Below are 20,129 nucleotides of genomic sequence, written 5' to 3'. Positions count from 1 at the left end.
ACGGGGTGAACCTGCGGCGCCCGAAAGCCAGAGCGGAGCTGAACAAAGGCCCAGGTACATCACGAGTGACGGCAGCTCCCAGGCGCTTCCTCTGCTCTGTCCTGCTCTAACGTTCTGCCTCTCCCAGCCTGAGAACCACGAGAGCAGCTTTGCCATTTCAGCTCTGACCTACATCTGCTCCCTTGGGCCCCCCCAGAACACAGCAAATCCTCTTCAGCCCTAACCCAAAGCCACCCTGTGCTGACTGGCAGGAGCCTTCTCCCTTCCGGACTGGCCCTGCAGTGCTTCTCACATACGCAGACACCGCTAACCTGTGAATCTTCATCTCCACAAGGCACTCCTGCCACGTAAAGGACACCCAGACCTTTCCAAGGAGCGTTTCTGTGCACAAAAGGACATTCCTGGGACACGGTGTTCATTTGCTGTAGCAGGAGCTTGGCCCTGCTCCTACCCTTACTTATAGCAGAACAGCCCTGCTAAGGAGCTGCATTAATTTACATTCCTACTACACACAGGAGAGGCCAACTCCAAGGGTCCAGGCGCTGGAGTAACCTCACTTGTTCCCTGACCCTGAACAGGCTTCGCCTTCACCTTGCTGCATACTCAGCTGTGTCTATTCTGCACTACTGGGAGTTCAGGGCTCATGGGGTTTCCTGTTCTACAGCCAGGTGCAAAAGTCCATGTTCAGCAGCACGATGTCAGCAGTGAATAGAGGAACGCACTGACATCCTGACTGCGTCCCACCAGCCCCGGGCACTGAGGAGATGAACCCACGCATGCAGCATCTTCCCTGCCTCTACACCTCAGGAGCAACCCAGGCCACCTCCCTGTGCCCCTCTGCCTGAATGTTCCTGAACTGGGGGAACTAAACAGAAACCAACCCCTCCTTGTCCTGCACAGAAAAGCCACCTCTGTGATGCCCTTTGAAGATCTTATGTGCTTCTAAGATGGTCTGGGTTTTTCCCTTCAGCTCCATCAGTTTGTCTAATGGAGGATAACGCCTCCTCCCATAAGCCTTGCCTTGAGCTGTTCACGATGTGGCAGCAGCCGAGGCCAAAGCATGGATATTTAGCTCTTTCCATGAGAGCTTCCAATCTGAACATCTGCTGCAGAACAGGCTGGCACTTACAGCTCCATCACTTGGGAGCTCAGCTCCATGACTGCATCGTCAGCGCTGACAGGAATCAAGCCAGCTGCCATGTTAAAATCCCAAGGTGAGGAGCGAGGCAGGAGTGAGAATGTGACGAATCAGGAATCACACCACAGGGACAAACCCCTTTCTCTGCTCTCCTGCCCTGCCCTCCCCACTTAGCGTCAATGGTTTCCCCCTGCCCTCCGTCCCCACACTCACATCCTGCAGGTTTGGTACCTTCTCTGCAGCAACGGGCACCAAGGATGGGGTAAGGCTGGTGGGAGATTCCGGACGTTTTTTGTGCTTCTGTTTAGGTCTTTCTTTGTCCTTCCGACTCTGCGAAAGAAACCAGAGAGCGCTGGAAGTACAAACCTTTCCTCTGCAGAGAACAGCAGTTGTGAGGGAAAAGAAAGCAGGGTGTGTAGGTGTGGATTTACAACCATACATTCATAGCCCTCTTTCCTTCTCCACCCATCCACATGAGCCCAGTTCCCCTCCCCCCCACATCCCAGCTTCTTCTGCCTGGGAGCATCCCACTACCTCTGCCCCAGCTGCAGCCAACATCTGGAGCGCACAATATCAACAGAAGCCCCCAAATCAGTTTATGGTAAGATGATAGAGAAGGGCTCAACAAGCTCTGGCTGATCCCAAGGAACCTGACCTTTCCTCCTGCTATCTCCCCAGCAGGACTCTGTGCCCCTTCCCCTCACTCTACCTCCTTCAAGGCTTTCTCAGATCCACCCTGTGCAGCCGACGGGAGAAGCTTGATTTCAGCCCCTATTGTATGTGCACAGGTAAAGAGATCAGGCAGTGGGGATCTCACAACGGAGGCTTAACCCAGAGAGAGATCCCTCACGTCTCCCCTCCCAACGGAGACAGCTGGTCTGGGTCCATCTCTGCTCACAGGAGCCAGTCTATTTAGTTTGATTTCTTCATTCTGGTTTTTAATCTCACTAAAATCCCAGAACCGTGGGATTCTTCAAACGGAAAACCAAGGGAAAATCATGGCCTGGGAAGCACCAAGTCCTGCCTGCCCTCATGTTATATTCTCCTGGGGAACGTACTGTAACCAAGGAGGCTACTCTTAGTGTTAGCTGGATGTTCTCAGTGAAAGGACTGAAGAGGTACGGCTGCATCACCTCAAGTCACTGGGGCTTGAGGATGGATGGCTAGAACAGCATGCTTCATCCCATACTCCTGCTTCTTCCCTGCTTTCCTAACTGCATGCTCCCATGGGAACACACTGAGTTGACTACAGGAGCTTTTCATGCTACTGATACCAGCTAAAGATGTGGCTTGCTCTGCCGAAGGTACAGAACCTTTTGTGCTCAGTTCTGAACTCCCCAGTGCGGTCACTGCTGTGTGGACCAAGAGAGCTGCTGTCAGATAAACACCTGCAGGAGATGCAGGGCTCGGAGAGATCCATCCTCCTGTCTGAGACCTTTTTGTGCCTGTTCTGGTACAACCCCCTTGCATGGGCCTTTTCTTCTAGGAGCTGAAGAGCTCAGTCTGGACCGAAGGTGCGTTCGGAACAGAGCAGTCATATCACAATCCACTGACCCTCAGAAAGATGCTGATTGCTTCCTCATGCAGGCAAAGCCCCGAGGCTACAGCTGCCAGCACATGCCAGAGTTGGGATGCTGTCAGGGGAAGATGCAATTGCAGCAAATACATGAGCTCCACTACGTGGTTTTGGGGAGGAGAGAGGAGAGTGGAATAATCAGCTTCGGAAACAGGGCACTACATGGGGAAAAAAAGGGACAGGAGGAAGGACAGGGCAGGAGGAAAAGGCTGGAGGAGGCAGGCATGAAGTGAAGCAAAAGAGCTCCAGAAAGCAGCTCCTTCCGGTGTGCATTTGGCTGAGGATTCGTTCCCCTTGAAAGGAGGCCCATGCAGCAGCCACCAGGCAGGAAAAGCACCACGGAAGCTTTCCCTGGGATGAGCTGGTGGGAAAAGGAGGCCAACACAGCCTCGAGCTTCACTGCACTTGCTGAGTGCCCAACCAACGCTGCCAGTACCCATCACTTTATCACCAGACTCCTGGCATTCAGCGGATCTGTGAAAGCCTCTGTTAGAGCTATGGTATTTTACAAGAATCCCTGTTTTCTTCCACCCCCTTTCTTTAATGCGTATTTCCAGCTTTGGCAGTGAACATGGAAAGCTTGAAAACGCGATTCCTGCAGCCTAAGTGCCGAAAGACAAATGAAAATTAAATCTTCACTAAATCTCATCATGGTTTAAATACTTCGGGGCTTCTCGTGCCATAAACTCTGTGTCTTGTGGGCCTTCTAGGACAGAAAGATGGGGAAACTAGCCCAGTTAGTTAAGCAGCTAAGTTAAGCACAGACCATGTGCAGATCAGTGTTCATTATTCCAGCAGTAGTAGCAATTTGCACTCACTAAATAGCACACAGCAGAGAGAGTTTCAAGGGGCTGAAGAGGGGTTTTTAATGTCTACATCTCGTTTTACAAATGAGGAAACCAGGGATGAAGGAACTTGCTGATACTTCCCAGAAAGTCATCCATACACTCAGACAGAAACACCAGGGATCCCCATCCCACCTGGATACACGCTCACCTACTCGGAGATGCTGCCAGTGCCGCTCATGGAAGCCAGAGATGGAAAACAGGAGCCCCAGTGCAATACGTTTTGCCAAATAACTGCACAAACCCCAATCCTTAAATGTTTTGAGTACCACAGAGCTTATTCTCTCCTTTCCAGGCCCCCAATCCCAAATGCGTTTCAGTCATGAAGCTGCAAACGGCAGCAGGACAGCACTGTGATGGTTTAAATTCACATATCACGGTCAAGATGACACAAAGCAGAGCCAAGCCGTTTTGGCTAACCGCAATGAACCTACACACAGAGACACGTGTGCACATGCATGGGAAAAGGCAGCAATGTCCTGCCTGTTACCACAGCAAACCATAAAACCTCCCACAACTTCACTGTGATGGCAACCACCAAACTCGCATCCTCCGGCTTCACAATCCTGCCTGTGTCCTGTGTCCTGTGTCCTGAACCATCTCCCTTTGCTGTCGGCAGCGCAGAGGCGACATCAAACTGAGCAGCCCTCTGCTTCCATGTAGGAGCGTGTACACATGTACACATTCAGCAAGACCCCAGCCTGCACGACAGGGACCAGATTTCTGGAATGCCTCAGCTCCCATTTAGATGCCTGAATAAATGGTCAGGTTTTCCAGAAAGCCAACTGCTGGCTATTGAGTTCTTTTGAAGATCTGTCCCTGTCTCCATGTGCTGAGCAACTGCACTCAAGCTATTTAGAAAATCTGGCCCGCAGAGACCAGGCTTCGTGCTCTGCTCAAAGGGCTGCATTGAAACCAGAACCACCGCAGACTCAATGTACTTCTGCTCCATGTCCCTGCACGCAGCCCCGGGCCATGCCCACAGGCACACCTTCCTCCTCGGTTGTGCTTACCAAACACTTCTCTCCCACCACACCACATCTTCTCCAGGCTCTCTGCTGGGTCAGAGCAGAAACCCCAGCACCAGCCACCCAGGATCACTCGGGGCTGCAGTCCTTAAGCTCCGCACAGTCTGAGCATCCTCTGCCTTTGCCCATCCAGTAGCACCCCCCTCCCACCCTCCAGTGACTCTCTAATGCTTTTGGGTACTCAGAAAGGTGTCAGGACCTGACATCTTCTTCCATATCAGCGGTCAAAGGCAGTGCCCTGTGTTAAACAGGCAGGACAATCAATCCTGGTACCCCGCAGACACTTTGCAGATGAGCTGGGCTGCCCCAGACCATGGCACTGGTGGGAAGGTGATGCTGCAGAGACCACCGGGTGCTCAGTCCCTCCTGGCTCTCCTGCCTGTGCCGACAGGTCCTCAGACAACCTGGGGCATCCCCAGCTCGCACCAGAGGGTTTTAAACGTGTGGGTTCTCTCCAGGAAGCGGAAGGCTCCAAATGCTTCCTGCAAGAGCCACAAGGGCACAAAGCAGCACCCGAACCCCTACCCGCTTCAGAAGCGTCCCATCCCCTCCCTACCTGGCTCTTCCCCATCCAGCCCTTCCATCTCCCGGCACACAGGCGCTCTGCAAACCCTCCCTCCAGGCAACCTCACACAGCCACTGCCAACAGCAGGGACCTGCGTGGCTGTGCCATGGGGCAGGAGCCAGGCAAGACGGAGAAGGGGATGCACTGAGAAAACCTTCCAACACCCCCGTCCCATCCTCGCAAGCCGAAGCCAAGCCCTACCTTGCTGGGTGCTCGCTGCGCTCTGCAGGCAACGTGAACCTGCCCCCAGCACCGAGCGGCACGGGGCAGCACCACCTCTCCCCATGCAGGGCTGAGCAGCCGGGGCTTGGCATGCGGGCACGGAGCAGGGCAGGCCTGCGGCGGGGGGAGCGCGGCGGCATGGGGGGGGCGTGCCGCAGACACGGCCTCCCCCGGAGCTCCCCGGCGCAGGAGGGACCAAACGGGCGCTGCGGCTGCCAAAAGGGGATGTGCAGCGCTCCTGCTGCTCCCCTTCCCCGAGCCCCTGCCTCTGATCTGCCGGACACCCGCAATTGGATCACGGCAAGGAGATGGAGGGGAAGGAGGGAGGGAAGAGCCGGGAGCTGCAAAGAGCCAAGCGGGCTCTGCTGCTCCCTCCCTCTTTCCCAGGCTCTCTGAACTCCCGCACCCGGAGGAGGAGGAGGAGGAGGAGGAGGCCGGCTCTGGGCTGCAGCCATGGCAGCGGCAGCGAGGAGGAAGCAGCATCGGGCACAGAGGCACTAAGCGCTTTCCTGCGACCCTACTCGCGCTGGGTCCTGATGGGGAGTCTGTGGTTTTGCCTTGAGACGCCCTTTGAGTGCGAGAGAGGGGCAGGCAGGGGCAGGCAGACACAGACAAACACAGACAGACCGCCCTCGCCGGGCTTTGTGTGCTCGCAAGTTACTGCTGCCCCTGCTAATGGAAGGCTTTGCTGGGGGTGGTTGGAGACCCACGTAACGAGAAGGCACAGAAAGGTGGTTAAGGATGCTATGAAACAAGGCTGCTCCAGCTAAATGAGAGCAGGTTTAAGTTCAGCACTCCCTGAAAACCCCATGCCAGCAGCCACCTGCATCCCACTTGGTAAAAATGCCCCCTTTGCCCTTTGGTGCCTGCGTGGATGTGAAACCCCAAGAGGCAGACCTCCACCTCCAACCCCAATGTAAACACAAAGCCCCTCACAGACCCGGTGGGTTTAGACTCCAGCCCAGTACAACTTCGCCAGTGTGTTAAAGCTGCCAGGCTGGAGCCTTGGCTCGCTTCCTCCACTGGCATCGGGTCCAGACAGGCAGGACACGGCTGTGGCAGGCAGGCTCTGCCCTGCATCTGCTCAAGCCACCATGGGACTGGGGCTCCTGCACTGCCCTGGCTGGTTCTGAAGGGATGAGAGGGAACAGGACAGACCCAGGCCCTGTATCCCAATAAAGCCGTCCCTTCCAGGGCTAGGGAAGCAGTTCAGGAGCTAAAGGTGTGCTATGACCGTGGAGAACTGGCTCTGTACCCAGACCTGAGGAACAACTGCAGGTTTGGCTTATTTGCTCCAAGTGCCTGCCTCTCTTTCCCGTGTCACGGGGCACGCACTGTTCCTCTCCTTCTCCAAATCCAAACTAAAGCCCCCCCCTCCCGATTTTGCTTATAGGTCCCAAGTGTTCATGAAGAATAACACTGCATGAGTGTCTCCCTCCATGGGGTATCCACCTGAAACCATTGTAGTGCACGTGCTCCCATCGGCTCCTTGTGTGCCCAGTTTCATTCCACGGAGCGTGGTGATTTTCCCCTATGCATTTCAAGCAGACAATATAGGTGACAGAACATCTGTACTTCATTCAACCCCTGTGCGTCATCCGGCCTTTTCTTGGTATTTAGCTATTGTTTCCCTTCTCTCTTTCTTCTTTCCTAAGCAAACAAGGCTCCTACAGGGCAGAGCACACACATCGCAATACCAACCCCAGAGACATAAATGGAGCTGGTTTTGCTAAGGCCTGGTATGTGCAGAGGAAAACCCAAAGCCTGGAGCTTTCCCATTTTCAGGACAGCCCAGAAGGAAACGCCTGGGCTGGTATCATTCGTGCTGCTGACGCTGGCTCGCAGCCCCACATCACAATTGTCCCTTGTTCCTCAGAGAACAAGACTCTTCACAAATGCTGAACTGTTTTACAGCAGGGCTTAGGAGTCCAAATCCCAAGTCTTTGCTGTCTGACTGAAGCCATGGGGTTAAATCCTGCACCCTTCAACTTAGCCATTCACTCTTGTTCCATAAAGGCTAAGTCAGCAGCCCCAGCCCTGCTCTGCAAGGGAGCTGTCAGGCACTGAGCTCCTTCTGGAGCCGAGAGCCAGCAGCACCTGCAGCACAGGGTTCTGTGGGGTGTGCTGAGCCTCCGGCCCTGAGGGCAAGGAACCAGCTGCTGCACAGCTGGACAGGCTCAAGAAGAAGCTGTTCCCCTTGGGGTCAGCGCAGCAGCACGCCCAGTTCCCTTGCAACACGTGCGATTAGATCATGCGCTGCGAGTCACGTACTGCATGTGGGAAGGGACGGCTCGGGCCCCTCGGCGGGTAGCCCTTCGGAAGGTCTCCGTTCCCACACGGCCTCACACCCAGCCCTTCCTCCCTGCGCTTCACAACCCAGCACCCCTGGGAGCCAGCAGCGCCTTCCTCACCCTGCCCATCGCAGCGGCTGCGCACGCCTCGGCCCCCGTTCCTTGCTGACTGCCCCTCTCTAAGGGCAAGGAGTTGGAAAAGCCGAGCAATCCCAGCCCTGGAAGGGGCCTCCATCGGATCTGCTGCTCGCAAACCCAACGAGCCATCAGGAAGAGGAGAGTTGACGAGGCAGCAGCAGCGAGACTGAGTCTCTGCGTGTTCCTGAGGATCCCACAGGCTAACAATAGTGGCAAGCGCCACTGAGAAGCCTATAAATAAACCCGTATTCCTCCTGTTTTCGCTCTCCCCCTGGCACTGACCTGCTTTCCAACCGAAGCTGGGAAGCAGACTCCTCACACCCCTGCTCCTACCTGCCAGGCACATGACCGTGCTCCCAGCCCTGCAAGTACAGGAACCCTCATACGGTCCCCAGCCTTGACTTGCACAGTCTGTCAGCTATAATTACAGCCGAGCTCTCCAAAGCCGCCATCAATCACCCCGATCCTGCCCTCTCTCCCACCCTCGCTGCCTGCTTCTTGGCTAAAAATAGCACGTTCCAGTACAGCCCATCACCTTGTGCCAAGCGCCCGCTCCCCGGCCGTGGCACAGATGCTCTTTCTCCCTCCCTCCTCCTCCTCCTCCTCTGCTCGCAGCAGCTGAGCACACAAGAGGAGTAAATACTCCCCGTAGGCTTTAGCCTTGTCGGCAGCAGGAAATTTACTGGCTCGGTGTGGGCAGCAGGGGAGGCAGCACTTTGTGACTGAGGTTTCTGCCTTGTTTGCCCATGTATCAGGTATGGTTTGGGCAAGCTTCCCGAGCACGTCATGGACAGGGTGGGCAGCGTTTCAAACTGGATACTGCGGGATAACCTCTGTAAATAAAGGAGGAGATGTCTTTCCTGCCCACAGGATTTATGGCCTCTCAGCTGGGCATGCTGGGGGGGGTCAGTCAGTATTAACTGACAGCCAGACTGCTCTTGAAAGCCTGGATGCCCTTGACCTTGGGAGACTGGGCTGAGGTCCATCCGACTTAGGCAACTTAAGCCACCGGAGTGTCACTGGGCTCTTTCTGGATGTGGGTCACTATCACAAACCATTCCAAATCACTTCCACGTTCTGAGGATGCCCCTACCGCCACAAGGCAAAAACAAGTAAAGAAGTAAACAGCCAGACACATATGGCAAGGCTTAAAAGCGTCATGCTGCCCTTTACAGGGGCATCAATTATGTTTATACAACAAGGAAAATTTGGCTTCTGACTATAGTGGAATATATCCAGGGGTTGCTTGGTAGAGGAATTCTGGATTTCTGCTAAAAAAAGCCAGGATGTGGCCCATAAGGTGTTAAAACCTACCCATCCATACTGACAGTATCCCTGCACTAATTATTTCTGCATCAGATCCCACCCCAACCCTTTGGATAGATGGGGTGGCAAAGGACAGTGGCAATACTATGTTGTGGATTCTTGATGTTGCCAAAGGTGTGTATCCTTCGGGGGGCAGGAACGACTTCTTATTCTGCTGCCTCTCGCTTTAGAGCCTGAATCCTCCAAAAAACATACGCCCTGCCCTTTAGGGCTATTCATTATTATATGATATTCGCTATTGTATTACATTATCCCCTTCCATACTGGAACCTGCAGCCCTGTCAGAGCCGAGGAGTCCCCTGGGATTCTGCCTTCCACATTCCCTGCTGTTTTCCCTTGAAACAGGAGCATTTGTCACGTGAGGCAGTTGGTTAATGATGAACCTTGGTGTGCTGTTAACACGTCCCGGAGCACTGCAGCACTTTGGATGAGTAGGTCTTAAGCAGCAGAGTTGGATCAGTAACTATTGTACCCATCAGACCTGGCATACAAAGTTCTCCTAAATAGGTGTGTAATGAAGATAAACTATTTTCACAGGGAGGCTTGAAGCAGGTGGCATCCGTGTGGCTGGTTAATCCAGCTCACAAAGTCCTACCTGGCTCATGCTAATTGCTCTTGCCTACAATTAACCTCCTGGCCACAACGCACGTTTCTATTCACTATCTTTTTGCCCTTTAAAACTTGGAATCCAAGCTCTGAGGCCAGCGACCTCCAGTTTATGTTTTCAAGCTGCTGCATTTGAAATCACAGCCCAGGCTGCTTCCACACGGATCGATTCAGTGGCTGGAAACCACTCAAGTCTCACAGTGGACTTGCCATAAGGACAGAGAGGGGAAAGCTGCACGTTCCACAGGCACGTTCTGCCAGGACCCCTCTGGCGTAATCCAAACATGGAAACTTGGCCTCATGTCCCCCATGGCTGTGCTGCTCTCTGGGCATACGCGTTAAAATCACAGCTACAACTCAGATCTCTGGCACTGAAACTCCTTGGGAAGAGTCAAGGCTCACCCGCGAGGCCATCAGTGCTCTCTGCACGCTCTTGCCCCTCTCCCCTCCATCCCACACGACCGTGCCTCTCGGGACGGACAAACTCTGTGCAGCTCTTACCTTCTTTGGCCTTTCGTGGTGGGATACGTGCTTCTCTTGAGCAGGGGATGTGGATCGACTCCTCCTTCCAGCAATGAAGGAGCTACTGCCAGAGTGACGTGAGGTCTTCTGAGGTAAGTGGGGAAGGGGAGAGGAGTTGGAGATGGGAAAAAGGGGGAAAATAGAGAAGGAGAGAGAGGAAACGGTGTCACACAGTCCAGCTTTCGCTGTTACAGTGAATGGCTTATCTACGACATGCAGGACCGAGTTCTCCCTGTACCGAGTGCCCAGCCTGGTTCCTAACATGGGGACCCCAGCGAACACCGTACTAGTGGGCTACAAACAGCACATAGATCTAACTCCCCCAGTCTTTGTTTCTTGGTGGTACGCTGACACCTGTACAAGAAAGGCACATCTGATAAGAACCCATTCTGCAAACTCAATGGAAGCAGCAATGCTGCTTAGACAAGCCAGCCCTCCCGAGCAGCAGTGTCCAGCTCTCAGTCATGACGGGGAGCGGAAGGACGCCCTGCTCTAGCAGAAGTCCTGCTATCTATCTCAGCATCAGTAAACTCGATACAGAGCTACACTTGTGTCAGAGACTGAGGGGACCCGAAGGGCAGGAACGGTGTCCTCCAGTTTGACTTGCAGGGGAAGCTCGAGACATCAGTCACTGTATGTGACAGCGCTGATAAGCAGGAAGGAGAAGTGGGAAAGTCCAGCGACAAAGGCAGCACTGAGACATAAAGCTGCAGTGAGAGCATCAGGTTTCCTTTCTGCTGGAGCAGGGAGAGCAGGTGTCTACTAATTATGCAGAAGAGGAAAGGGGTTCCTCTCCTTCCGTCTGTACTGTAATTAATAGGGGGAAGTCCTTTGCCCCAAATAACCCTCCAATAGTGAATGACTCCACGTCTCTTCTGGGCTGTGTCCTCAGGCAGCAGTTCGGTGTTACCCTTCTGCCCATGGTGTCTGAGCTATACCCCAGGCTGCCCTGCAGCATCAAACGTTGTAGCTGCTCTCCTTTCTTGGGCTTTATCTTTCAGCCATACAGAGTGGGTTGGGGAGGCCAAAACAGATGGGAAGAGTTCAACACCTGGTTTTGAAAATGGGTTTAAAGCTGCTATAGAAATGTGAAATATAATAAACTAATCTTTATTCCTAAGTGACTCTGACTGAATGGCTGAAAAGGGAAATAGGCTGCAGACCTTGCTTATGTGTTCCTGGCATTTCCTACTGCTCCGAGTACAGATACAATCTAGGATGAAGAGGATGCCTTCCATGTGGCAAAATCCCCATTGCAGGGGTGAAGACACTCACCATTTTATTGAAGTGGTACTTGCAGTAGCCACAATATTTGACATTGTCGACTTCTAGGACCTCCTCTTCACATAAGAGGCCAGCCATCTGGGCACTGAAATACATGAGAGCAGGGGGAGAATAGAGCAAATCGTACAACCAGACCACAGACCCCATCAAAGGGCAAAGAACAGCTCAGGATAGCCAGCCAGGGTCTTGAAGATTCCTGTTCTGCTTGGCAAACCGTATGCAAGGAGGAAAGGGGGAAAAGTTCAGACTAGTTTTAATTCATATGAACATCTTCAAACTTGTCACTGCTTTTCGACCAGATTTATCTTGCAGTCTTTGCTTTGCTTAAGGAAGGCCTGGGAAACCAGTCACAATTCCAACAAAGGATGCCTCATGAGCAAGGAATCCATGTAAAGGAATGCCCCTGCTCTGCTGAGAGGCAGCGTTGTTTTCAGGCTGCAAGGGCACACGAAAATATCAGCCCTTGAAATCACATCATCCGAATGATACTTGTGCATGTGCTGTGCTGCAGAAGGAACATTCCTGCGTTGTGACTCATCTCTTCTCTTCTTGGATCCCACATGGTCTGAGGGAAATCCCCAGCCCTCGTTTCTCACTGCAAAGCTCTGCCTTCCCCTCCCAAGCCCAGCACGGATGAGATGCCCCTTGCACCAAAGAAACCCAGCAGCATCAGCCCAACTCCCCGCACCACCCGTGCGCAGCGTGGCCGCTGTGGGGAACTCACCAGGTGACGTGGAAAGCTTGCCGGCAGCCGTGCCGGTTACAGGCCATGCACGCACCAGAGGCTGCTTTGCTCTCCCTGCCCTGCTCCTCGCAGATGTAGCAGGTCTGCAGAGAAAAGGAAAAGGCCTCCTTTAGGCAGGTAAAATCTGTGCTTCGCTCTTGCTGTTCGCCAGGAGGCAAAGCCTTCAAGACCTCCTAACTCCGTGGCCAGTCATCGCCCTCCTAGGACAGCAGCTCTGGGTTATTTCCCAGTGGCAGGCACAAAACTCACACCTCTTTTCCTCCCCCAGTAACAACGGTGTCAGATCAAAAGGTGCAGTAACCAACATCCAACCCCAAAGTGGAGACTGCTCAACTTGTAGGGAGTCAGGGAAGAGAGAAATGGAGGACCCAAGAGTTACTTTCAACAATGGGGATTGACTTTGTTAATTTGAAAGGGATCTGAGTACCTGGAAATTAGAACGAATTGGACAGATGTGGTAGGATAAGATGACCCCAAAAAGCTAAGGGAGGGCAAATACACTTGGAGCAGCAGGAGAGAGAGGTGGCCTTACCTTGTTGAAGCGGTCATGGGGCACATACTGCAGGACGATTGGCTCCATGGTGAGCACGTTGGCAAACTGCACCTCGGGGATGTACAAAGCACAGACAACGTGGGCCCACCCTGGGGAAGCAAAGGAGACAGAGAGTGGAGATTCACATGGAGCAACCCAGGGGAGGCATAAATGCAGCCAGGGCTGCAGACAAGCACGGGAGGGAGGGAAGGGAGTAGAGGAAGGGAGCCAACTGAAGTTAGATGTTAGATTTGAAATACTGCTTGTTGCAACTTGGTTAGGAATCAAATTCTTTGTGGGTGAAAGATAGACGGATACCACCTCCACATTAAACAAGAACACAGAGGTTTCTTTGGGACCAGACCTGTACAGCACCCACCGTTCTGAAAAGCATCCCCCCAGCACTTGAGACCCAAAGCTAAGACCTAACCAAACCCAGGAAAAGCATCCAAGAGATGCAGTTTATGTCGATGGGACAGGTTTGACGTGTGGCCCCACACCACTGGAAACAAAGCTCCCTTTATTGGCTGTTATCAACGGCTGAGGAAGGCTCTTTTTCAGCAAGTCAAATCAAGTTAAAATCTAAATCCACCAAGCCACTTTGCAAATCAGATGTGTAAGGTGAAATTCCATCTGGTCACATCAGAATGGAGCAAGTTCAAAGGTCAGAAGCCTTAGGGGGCTAACCCATACTGTATGGCTACTGCACTGGAAGGATTTAGTTAGAATAAGGCTGGATTCACCTGGGCAGGCAGAACCAAACTCTGTGATTACAGAATCCTACAGCAGCATAAGCACTTGAGCTATATAATTCTGTAAAGGGACATGACTCTAACACTTCTTGTGCCTGTCTACACTGACCTGACCAAACCATGTAATAGTATGTTTGGAAGAAGATGCTATGTTACTATAAAACAATCCCCCAGCACAATACTTGTGCTATTGCACCAAGCCTCTTAGCACTTACGACCATCTCTAGAGGATGCTTCCACAAAATATCCCGGACTTGGTGCTTCTTCTCTAAATAGGGGGTCAGAAGAAAGACCTCTTTGTCTAATTTACCTCTTTGTGTATTAAGGCAAGTGGCAGGTAGGTACAGAAGCCTTTCTGAAAAACAGGGGTTTGAGAGGAATTAAATGTGACCTATCCAGCCAGTAGCATCAATAGCTACAAGCTCTGACGACTGAAATCAGGCTCCACAGCACTTCCCAGCACCAGAGGCTGCGAAGCATCAGTGATGAGTTCTGCAGAGAAAAAACATCTTTGCTGTGTCCTGGTCCCTGCTCTCGAACGGGGACTCCAGGCTGAAGCTCTGGTAACCCAAGGATCACCTTGCTGCTGTGCAAGCACGAAGCAAATAACTGCAACATCCACGTTTCTCTTAAAGCCAGCTCACGCACTGGTTGCGCTCAAGAAGCTGCATGTTCCAATGCCAGCCAGAGGTCTGGGAGGCTTCTCCACAGGGAACGGTCTTCTCAGCGTGGAGGCTTCAGAAAGTGAGGTTTTGTAAGGAAAAGGCAGTGCTTCCATTCCTCCGGAGCCTCCAGCCTTGCCTTGCTGGTGACACAGGCTCAGAAATGAGTTCCTGTGTGCTCTGGAGCAGCCCCAGAGGCTCTGTGTGACATACCCAGCTCCGCGCAGACGTACTCACCTCCGTTGTCGGTCCGTTTCAGGGCTCCATCTTTGTGGGGACACAGTTCACATCTCTTGAAATTAAAGCAGAAACAACAAGTTTAATCGAACTCCCAGCGATGCAGGGCCAGAAAAGATGATTCATTTACAACACGGGTATGAAAGATGGGGCTGCTTTCAAAGAGAGGAAGTGGAAGAAGGGCTGAGGGTGGTTTGGGTGCACAAAGATGCTCTGACACAGCTCGATGTCGTCCTCTCTGATGGGGATGTATTTAACGCCTCAGCCCAAGGGGCACGGGGCAACAAATGAACCTTGACTTTCACAGGGCTTTTTGAAACACAAATGGGTTTGGGCTTTGTGGTTGGGGGTAAAACTGAAAGCCATGACTTGGAGAGGAGGCAAGCAGAAAGAAACCATTATCTATGATCTGCCTTTGCCTCTTTCCTTCCTTCCTTCTCTCTCGAGACATTTTTGGGGAGAACCATGAAGAACACATCTCCTCCATCCGGGTCCAGCAGGCACAGGGGCACCGGACATGAGACGCTCACTCATTTCAGCCTCTACATTGGCCTGTTACTCCATGAGGGCTCTGCCCCCTGCCATAACGCCTTTATGAAGGGTTGGTGGAAGGTGGGGTGGTTTTGAGGTGTGTTACCAGCCCAGAACAGCCCGAAACACACCCAAACCCAGCTGCTGGCTTCGATGGCATGGGTCAGGGGAGATTTCAATGTGCTTTTTGCTTTCTTTGACTTTAAAAAAAGGCATGAAAAGGTGCAAACCTTTTTTAGGTTGAAAGGAGCTCAAAGCTCCTCCAGTTCCAACCCCTGCCACGGGCAGGGACCCCTTCCACTGGAGCAGCTTGCTCCAAGCCCCTGTGTCCAACCTGGCCTTGAACACTGCCAGGGATGGGGCGGCCACAGCTTCCCTGGGCACCCTGGGCCAGCGCCTCAGCACCCTCACAGGGAAGAGCTTCTGCCTAAGAGCTCAGCTCAGTCTCCCCTCGGGCAGGTTAAAGCCATTCCCCTTGGCCTGTCCCTACAGGTCCTTGTTAAAAAGTCCCTCTCCATTTCCTCATTTCCTCCCCCAGTTAAAATGTCAGATTTGTTAAAAACCCAAAACAAACCCCTTGTTTTGTGTGAAAAATGTGCTTTGTCAGAAAGTTTCTAAATGGTTTTGTCAGAAAGTTTCTAAATGAGGTGCCTGATGTCAAAGGGAGACAGGAGGCTCTGCCACTATGAGTGTGTGGGACCCCGTGCTCTCACCTGCCTGCGCTTCACTGTGATCGCTCAGCTCTGGTAAGCACAACAGCACAGATGCTCCATGCCTCAAAGAACACCACTGTAGTGAGCAATAACCAGCTAAAGGAAAAGCCTCTGCTACCAAGTAGTCCCCGAGGACCTTCCACAAAGGTTTTCCTCAAGCAAGCTTTCCTCTGCTGCAATTCTACCTTCTGGACAGACTGGCACAATAAATAGGGCTGTAACGCAATGGGCAGCAAGGGAGGCTAAGCCCAATCCTCAAGTGCTTTCATGGGAGTGAAGCATGCAGGGCTGTCAAACAGGCACCTCTGGCAAGCCCAAAATCCCTGTGATAACATAGAAGAGATGAGGGGACAAAGACCTGCGCTGCTGTCAGGACACTGTTTCACTTGCCCTGCAACTTGGCTTGAAATAGGGATGGGTGATACAGGAGGGGTTTCTCAGTGCTCCTGGTCAGGTCTGGGCTGCCGGAGCTGCTCTCACAATCACAGTGGAAAGCCCGGCAGCGCCAAGACAGAAGAAGAAATGGGTTAACTGAGACACTGTAATAAGAAATTTGCACTTGAAAAGGCCCCTCCGCTCTCCCCTCCACCCCTCAGATCAAAGCCGCTCTCCCACCATGCGATTAGCAAAGCTCTGATTGTAACAAGAGGGGTTAACAGCTCCATCGGCCCCACACAAGACTTTTAATAGCCCTGCCTCCAAATGACAGCTAAAGCCTTCACATGATCCCTCACATGAGTGCCCTCTGGCCATTCAGCTCACCGGGCTTCCGAGGCAATTTGATTACAAAGTGGATGGGCTTTCAGTTGCTTACTGTAAGCACAATAGCATCCACAGCATCCTTTAGGGACCTGAGCATCTGAGGAGGGGTTATGAGCAGGGATTAGCAGTACCTCTTCCTCTTATTCAACCTGCATAGGCTAAGGAGGTCTCTGAGGGGTTTTATTTCAACTCTGGGAAAAAGAGCTGAGCTTGGTTGATTTAAACCAGGTTGTGATGGGTAAGATGAGAGCTCCTGAGCCCCTGGGGCTCCTAACTCCAGGATTTACCACCAGACTACACCTGAAACTTAGAGCTCCTGAACCCTCTTTCCAAAGCTGAATTGGGGATGGAGTCCATCTCTTCAAAGGACAGATACAGGAATCAGGAGAGCTATGTTTTAAAAGCTAAGGAGTGCAACGTTCTCCATGCCTCCGTATCTCGTTTTCAAAGCAGAAGTATCAATATTTAGCCAAGACATATGTTTGTTGCGGACAAAGCTTGTAAACTGCTTTGAGATGCTTCTGTGCAGGCAGATGTGGGAAGAAAAACGTTTTCCAAAGGAGTTTGCGACACACTCATTATGAAAGAAACACGAATAGCAATCCTTCTTGGTGCTGCTGCCGCCAGGCTATTTTGTGCTCAAATCTCAGCGCCTCTCCTTCGAGCTCCCCAAGGCAGTGTTTGCAGGCTGGTAATGCCCTCTTTACAGCTGGAGAAAGCAGTGGAAGAGTCACACCTCCAGCCTCACTGGACCACAGAGCTCAAATCTGAAGTGGTTTAGTAGCAGAGCCACACACAGGTCTCATAAGACCTGACTCATTTCCCTTACTCTGATCATGCTGCTCCCTACATCAAAGAACTAGATTTACCCATCTGCATGTCTGTTGCTATGACTGCTGCTGTTTAACTGAAAAGGTGAGGGATTTAGATAGGAAATCACCCCCAGTTCTGCTTAGGAAGGAAGATTAGCACTGTTCAGTTATTATAGCAGCAGGGCTGAATGCCACCGGACTGAATGGCATGACCGAAGCCCACCAGACATTGTCTAATGGCTTTCACCCAGAGCAAGTTAAATAAGGAGCCACCTGCAGGGTTATTGTTGGCTTGATACCTTGAAGGCAGCTTGAAGCGTGTAATGTGCACGTGAAAAGTCAGTCCTTGCAATGAGTACAGGTAAGAAGGGCTGTGTGTATACATGTTACTACAGCTCACACTGCATTGTAGCTAATGCTGAATGGCTTCACTCTACCTGCACATTTGGGAGAGCAGGGGGAAGGAGGCCCAGGAAACCCAAATTCCTTTCTTTGCTATGAAACTACCTGCAGGAAGTAAAACCACTCAAAGACACATTTGATCTTCTTTACTGCAGTGCACATAAAAGCAGCATCTTACAATGGGAGAGGAGCTCAGGTCTGAAAGTCTGGCCTTGTTTACACTCCCACTTCCAATGAGGAATGAGTTAATGCAATGTCAAAAGCATGGTACAGATACCTAATTCCCCCATTCGCTCATCGTTGCCAAGTTCTTTGCCCATCTGTGAACCAGATTAAGCTTCTGTAGTGCAGGGAGCAGAGCCCAGCTGAGATGAAGCACGCTATCTGCACAGATCCACAGAGCTCACCTACATCAACTCTACCAAGCATGTGCTTTAGAAAAGATTCAGCTAAACCAGTTCAAAAGGCAGGAAATGGGGAAGATTTATTGCATGGCAAAAGCAGCACCCATGGCATCACTAACACGTTAAAGATCTACATCCCAATGCCCCAGCAGTCGGTTGGGAGGAGCAGGGAGTTGAACTCGATGATCCCTATGGGTCCCTTCCGACTCAGGATGCTCTATGGTGCAGCCGTATCGGAGAATGGCTCACGTGGGAAGTAATTGCAGAGTAGCTGGCGTGTCATAAACTCACAGCCTAGTTTACTGCCCAAATAACTTTGCCACAGAGAGCTCAGAGGCAGCCCTGGGCCTGATTGTTTCCACTTCCCTGCCTCACCGGGAAATGCCTGAATTAATTGAGAACATTTGTAAATGCTCTAGGCCGCTGAATCACTGCTTTAGCCAGAAACTGCGCCCTGATCCACCTCCCTGTCACTTCCCTGCTTCACAAACTCAGAAAGCTTTATGCAGGAGACTGTTGCTGCAAGGGAGAGCCGAGTGCCAATCCACCCTGGCAGTCAGCACGGTAACTGTGACAGCAGAGCAGCATCTCTGGATGCCAACTCTCCTCCACTCTAAAGCTTCCTGCAGAGCAGGGAAAGCACCTTTTAGAAGAATGCCATGATTATTTTCTTTTCTAAAGAAGATTGAGGGCTCCAAGACTCAAAACTGTTGACATTGATAACTTGCTTAAAAGCAGAATTCTGCAGAATTGCCATCAAAATGGCTAACAGCATTGTGTCAGATTGTTTAACAGCGTGGTATAAACAAGATATAGCAGGTTACGGGCAGAGCTGGGGCCGCAATCGCAGCAGTGCTGGAATTCCAGGCTCTATAGCTTCTGCCAGGGGCTCTCAGGAGTGGCATGAAGGGCACCGAATGAACGTGCTCCTCAGTGTAAGTACAAGCGTGCTCTGTACTCACCACCCGGGCGGCTCTCTCTTGAGATTCACATTTCCGACAGAACCAGGGTCCGGTAGGAACCTGGACAATTCCATAGCAAGCTGGAAGAAAAGCAAAGAGAGTCCATTAGATCATCTTTAAATCATCTGTTTCATACGTCAGGGGTATATCAAAGGTTGCCAGAGCTGTTATCACTCAGAGATGCTGAGTGATAATCTGATATCACTCAGAGATGTGTGTCAAAACCCAAAAGTGACATCTACACCACGTTTTATTCCTCTTTCGAGTTTCCATACCCAGCAACAGGGGGCATTTTGCAAGAGGCCCATTTACACAAGCTTTCCAATAAGCTCATGCCCAGGATGAGAAATTCCTATGGAAACCCAGCCTAAGCAGGAATGGAGCGCTTCATAAACTGTGGCTACCTCTGGCCTAGGGAACACAGAGTCATTTCTTACCTCTGAAGTGTCATTATCATTCTCAATATAACATTGTGTAAAGGATGGCTATGAGGCCCCTTAACCATAAACAGGACTAAGACTAAATCTCAGCATAACGAAGGAAATCATCTCGATGAGAATTCAGACAGACACCAAGTGGAACTGGCTCTGAGTCCAGCCTTTCCCGCAGGCTTCCAAACCCACTGAGTTCAGGCTGTTCAGGACTACTCCTGTGAGCAGGTTCTGTGTCAGTACAAGCCTCCAGCTGCTAACCCAACAGATCTGGTTTTATCCAGCTATACCTCACATCCCTCTTGCTTTCTACATCACTACTGATGCTCTCAGGGTCTCCCTCGGCAAGCTGCAGCTCCCACTTCTTTACAATTAGCCCTTCTCTGATGGGGCAACACTGCTTGAAGATTGTTCACCTTCTTCTGCAATCTCCTCCCTCTAACTCTCTAAGGATGGTCTTTGTGAGCCCCAAAGGAAGCGTTTCTGACCCTGAAAGGGCTCTTAGCCAACACACAAGTGGATTTAAAGCAGAAGAGGCTGGTAAAGATAGTGGTAAGAGGACTATGCATCTCAGACAAGGGTATAGGAGTCTCCTAGGAAAGAACAAATTCTATCTTCCTCATTCCACCTTCAAATACGAGCT

General features: G+C 51.7%; 1 protein-coding gene across 1 annotated transcript in view; it reads right to left on the bottom strand.

Annotated features, from left to right (window-relative positions):
* MLLT6 (MLLT6, PHD finger containing) overlaps positions 1-20,129 on the bottom strand; it is a gene marked incomplete at both ends in the record, with an annotated part of 42,085 nt that overhangs the window by 19,369 nt on the left and 2,587 nt on the right. Inside the window, 7 exons of the mRNA XM_080633567.1 lie at positions 1,370-1,468; positions 10,237-10,344; positions 11,533-11,626; positions 12,266-12,369; positions 12,819-12,928; positions 14,470-14,524; positions 19,056-19,135. Coding sequence (XP_080489693.1) covers positions 1,370-1,468; positions 10,237-10,344; positions 11,533-11,626; positions 12,266-12,369; positions 12,819-12,928; positions 14,470-14,524; positions 19,056-19,135 — 650 coding nt within the window. The remainder of the gene's footprint in view (positions 1-1,369; positions 1,469-10,236; positions 10,345-11,532; positions 11,627-12,265; positions 12,370-12,818; positions 12,929-14,469; positions 14,525-19,055; positions 19,136-20,129) is intronic.

This window comes from Psittacula echo, assembly GCF_963264785.1.
Source record: "Psittacula echo genome assembly, chromosome: 23".
NCBI lineage: Eukaryota > Metazoa > Chordata > Aves > Psittaciformes > Psittacidae > Psittacula > Psittacula echo.
The sequence above is the reverse complement of the archived record's forward strand: the minus strand, read 5'-3'. Positions and strand labels throughout refer to the sequence as shown.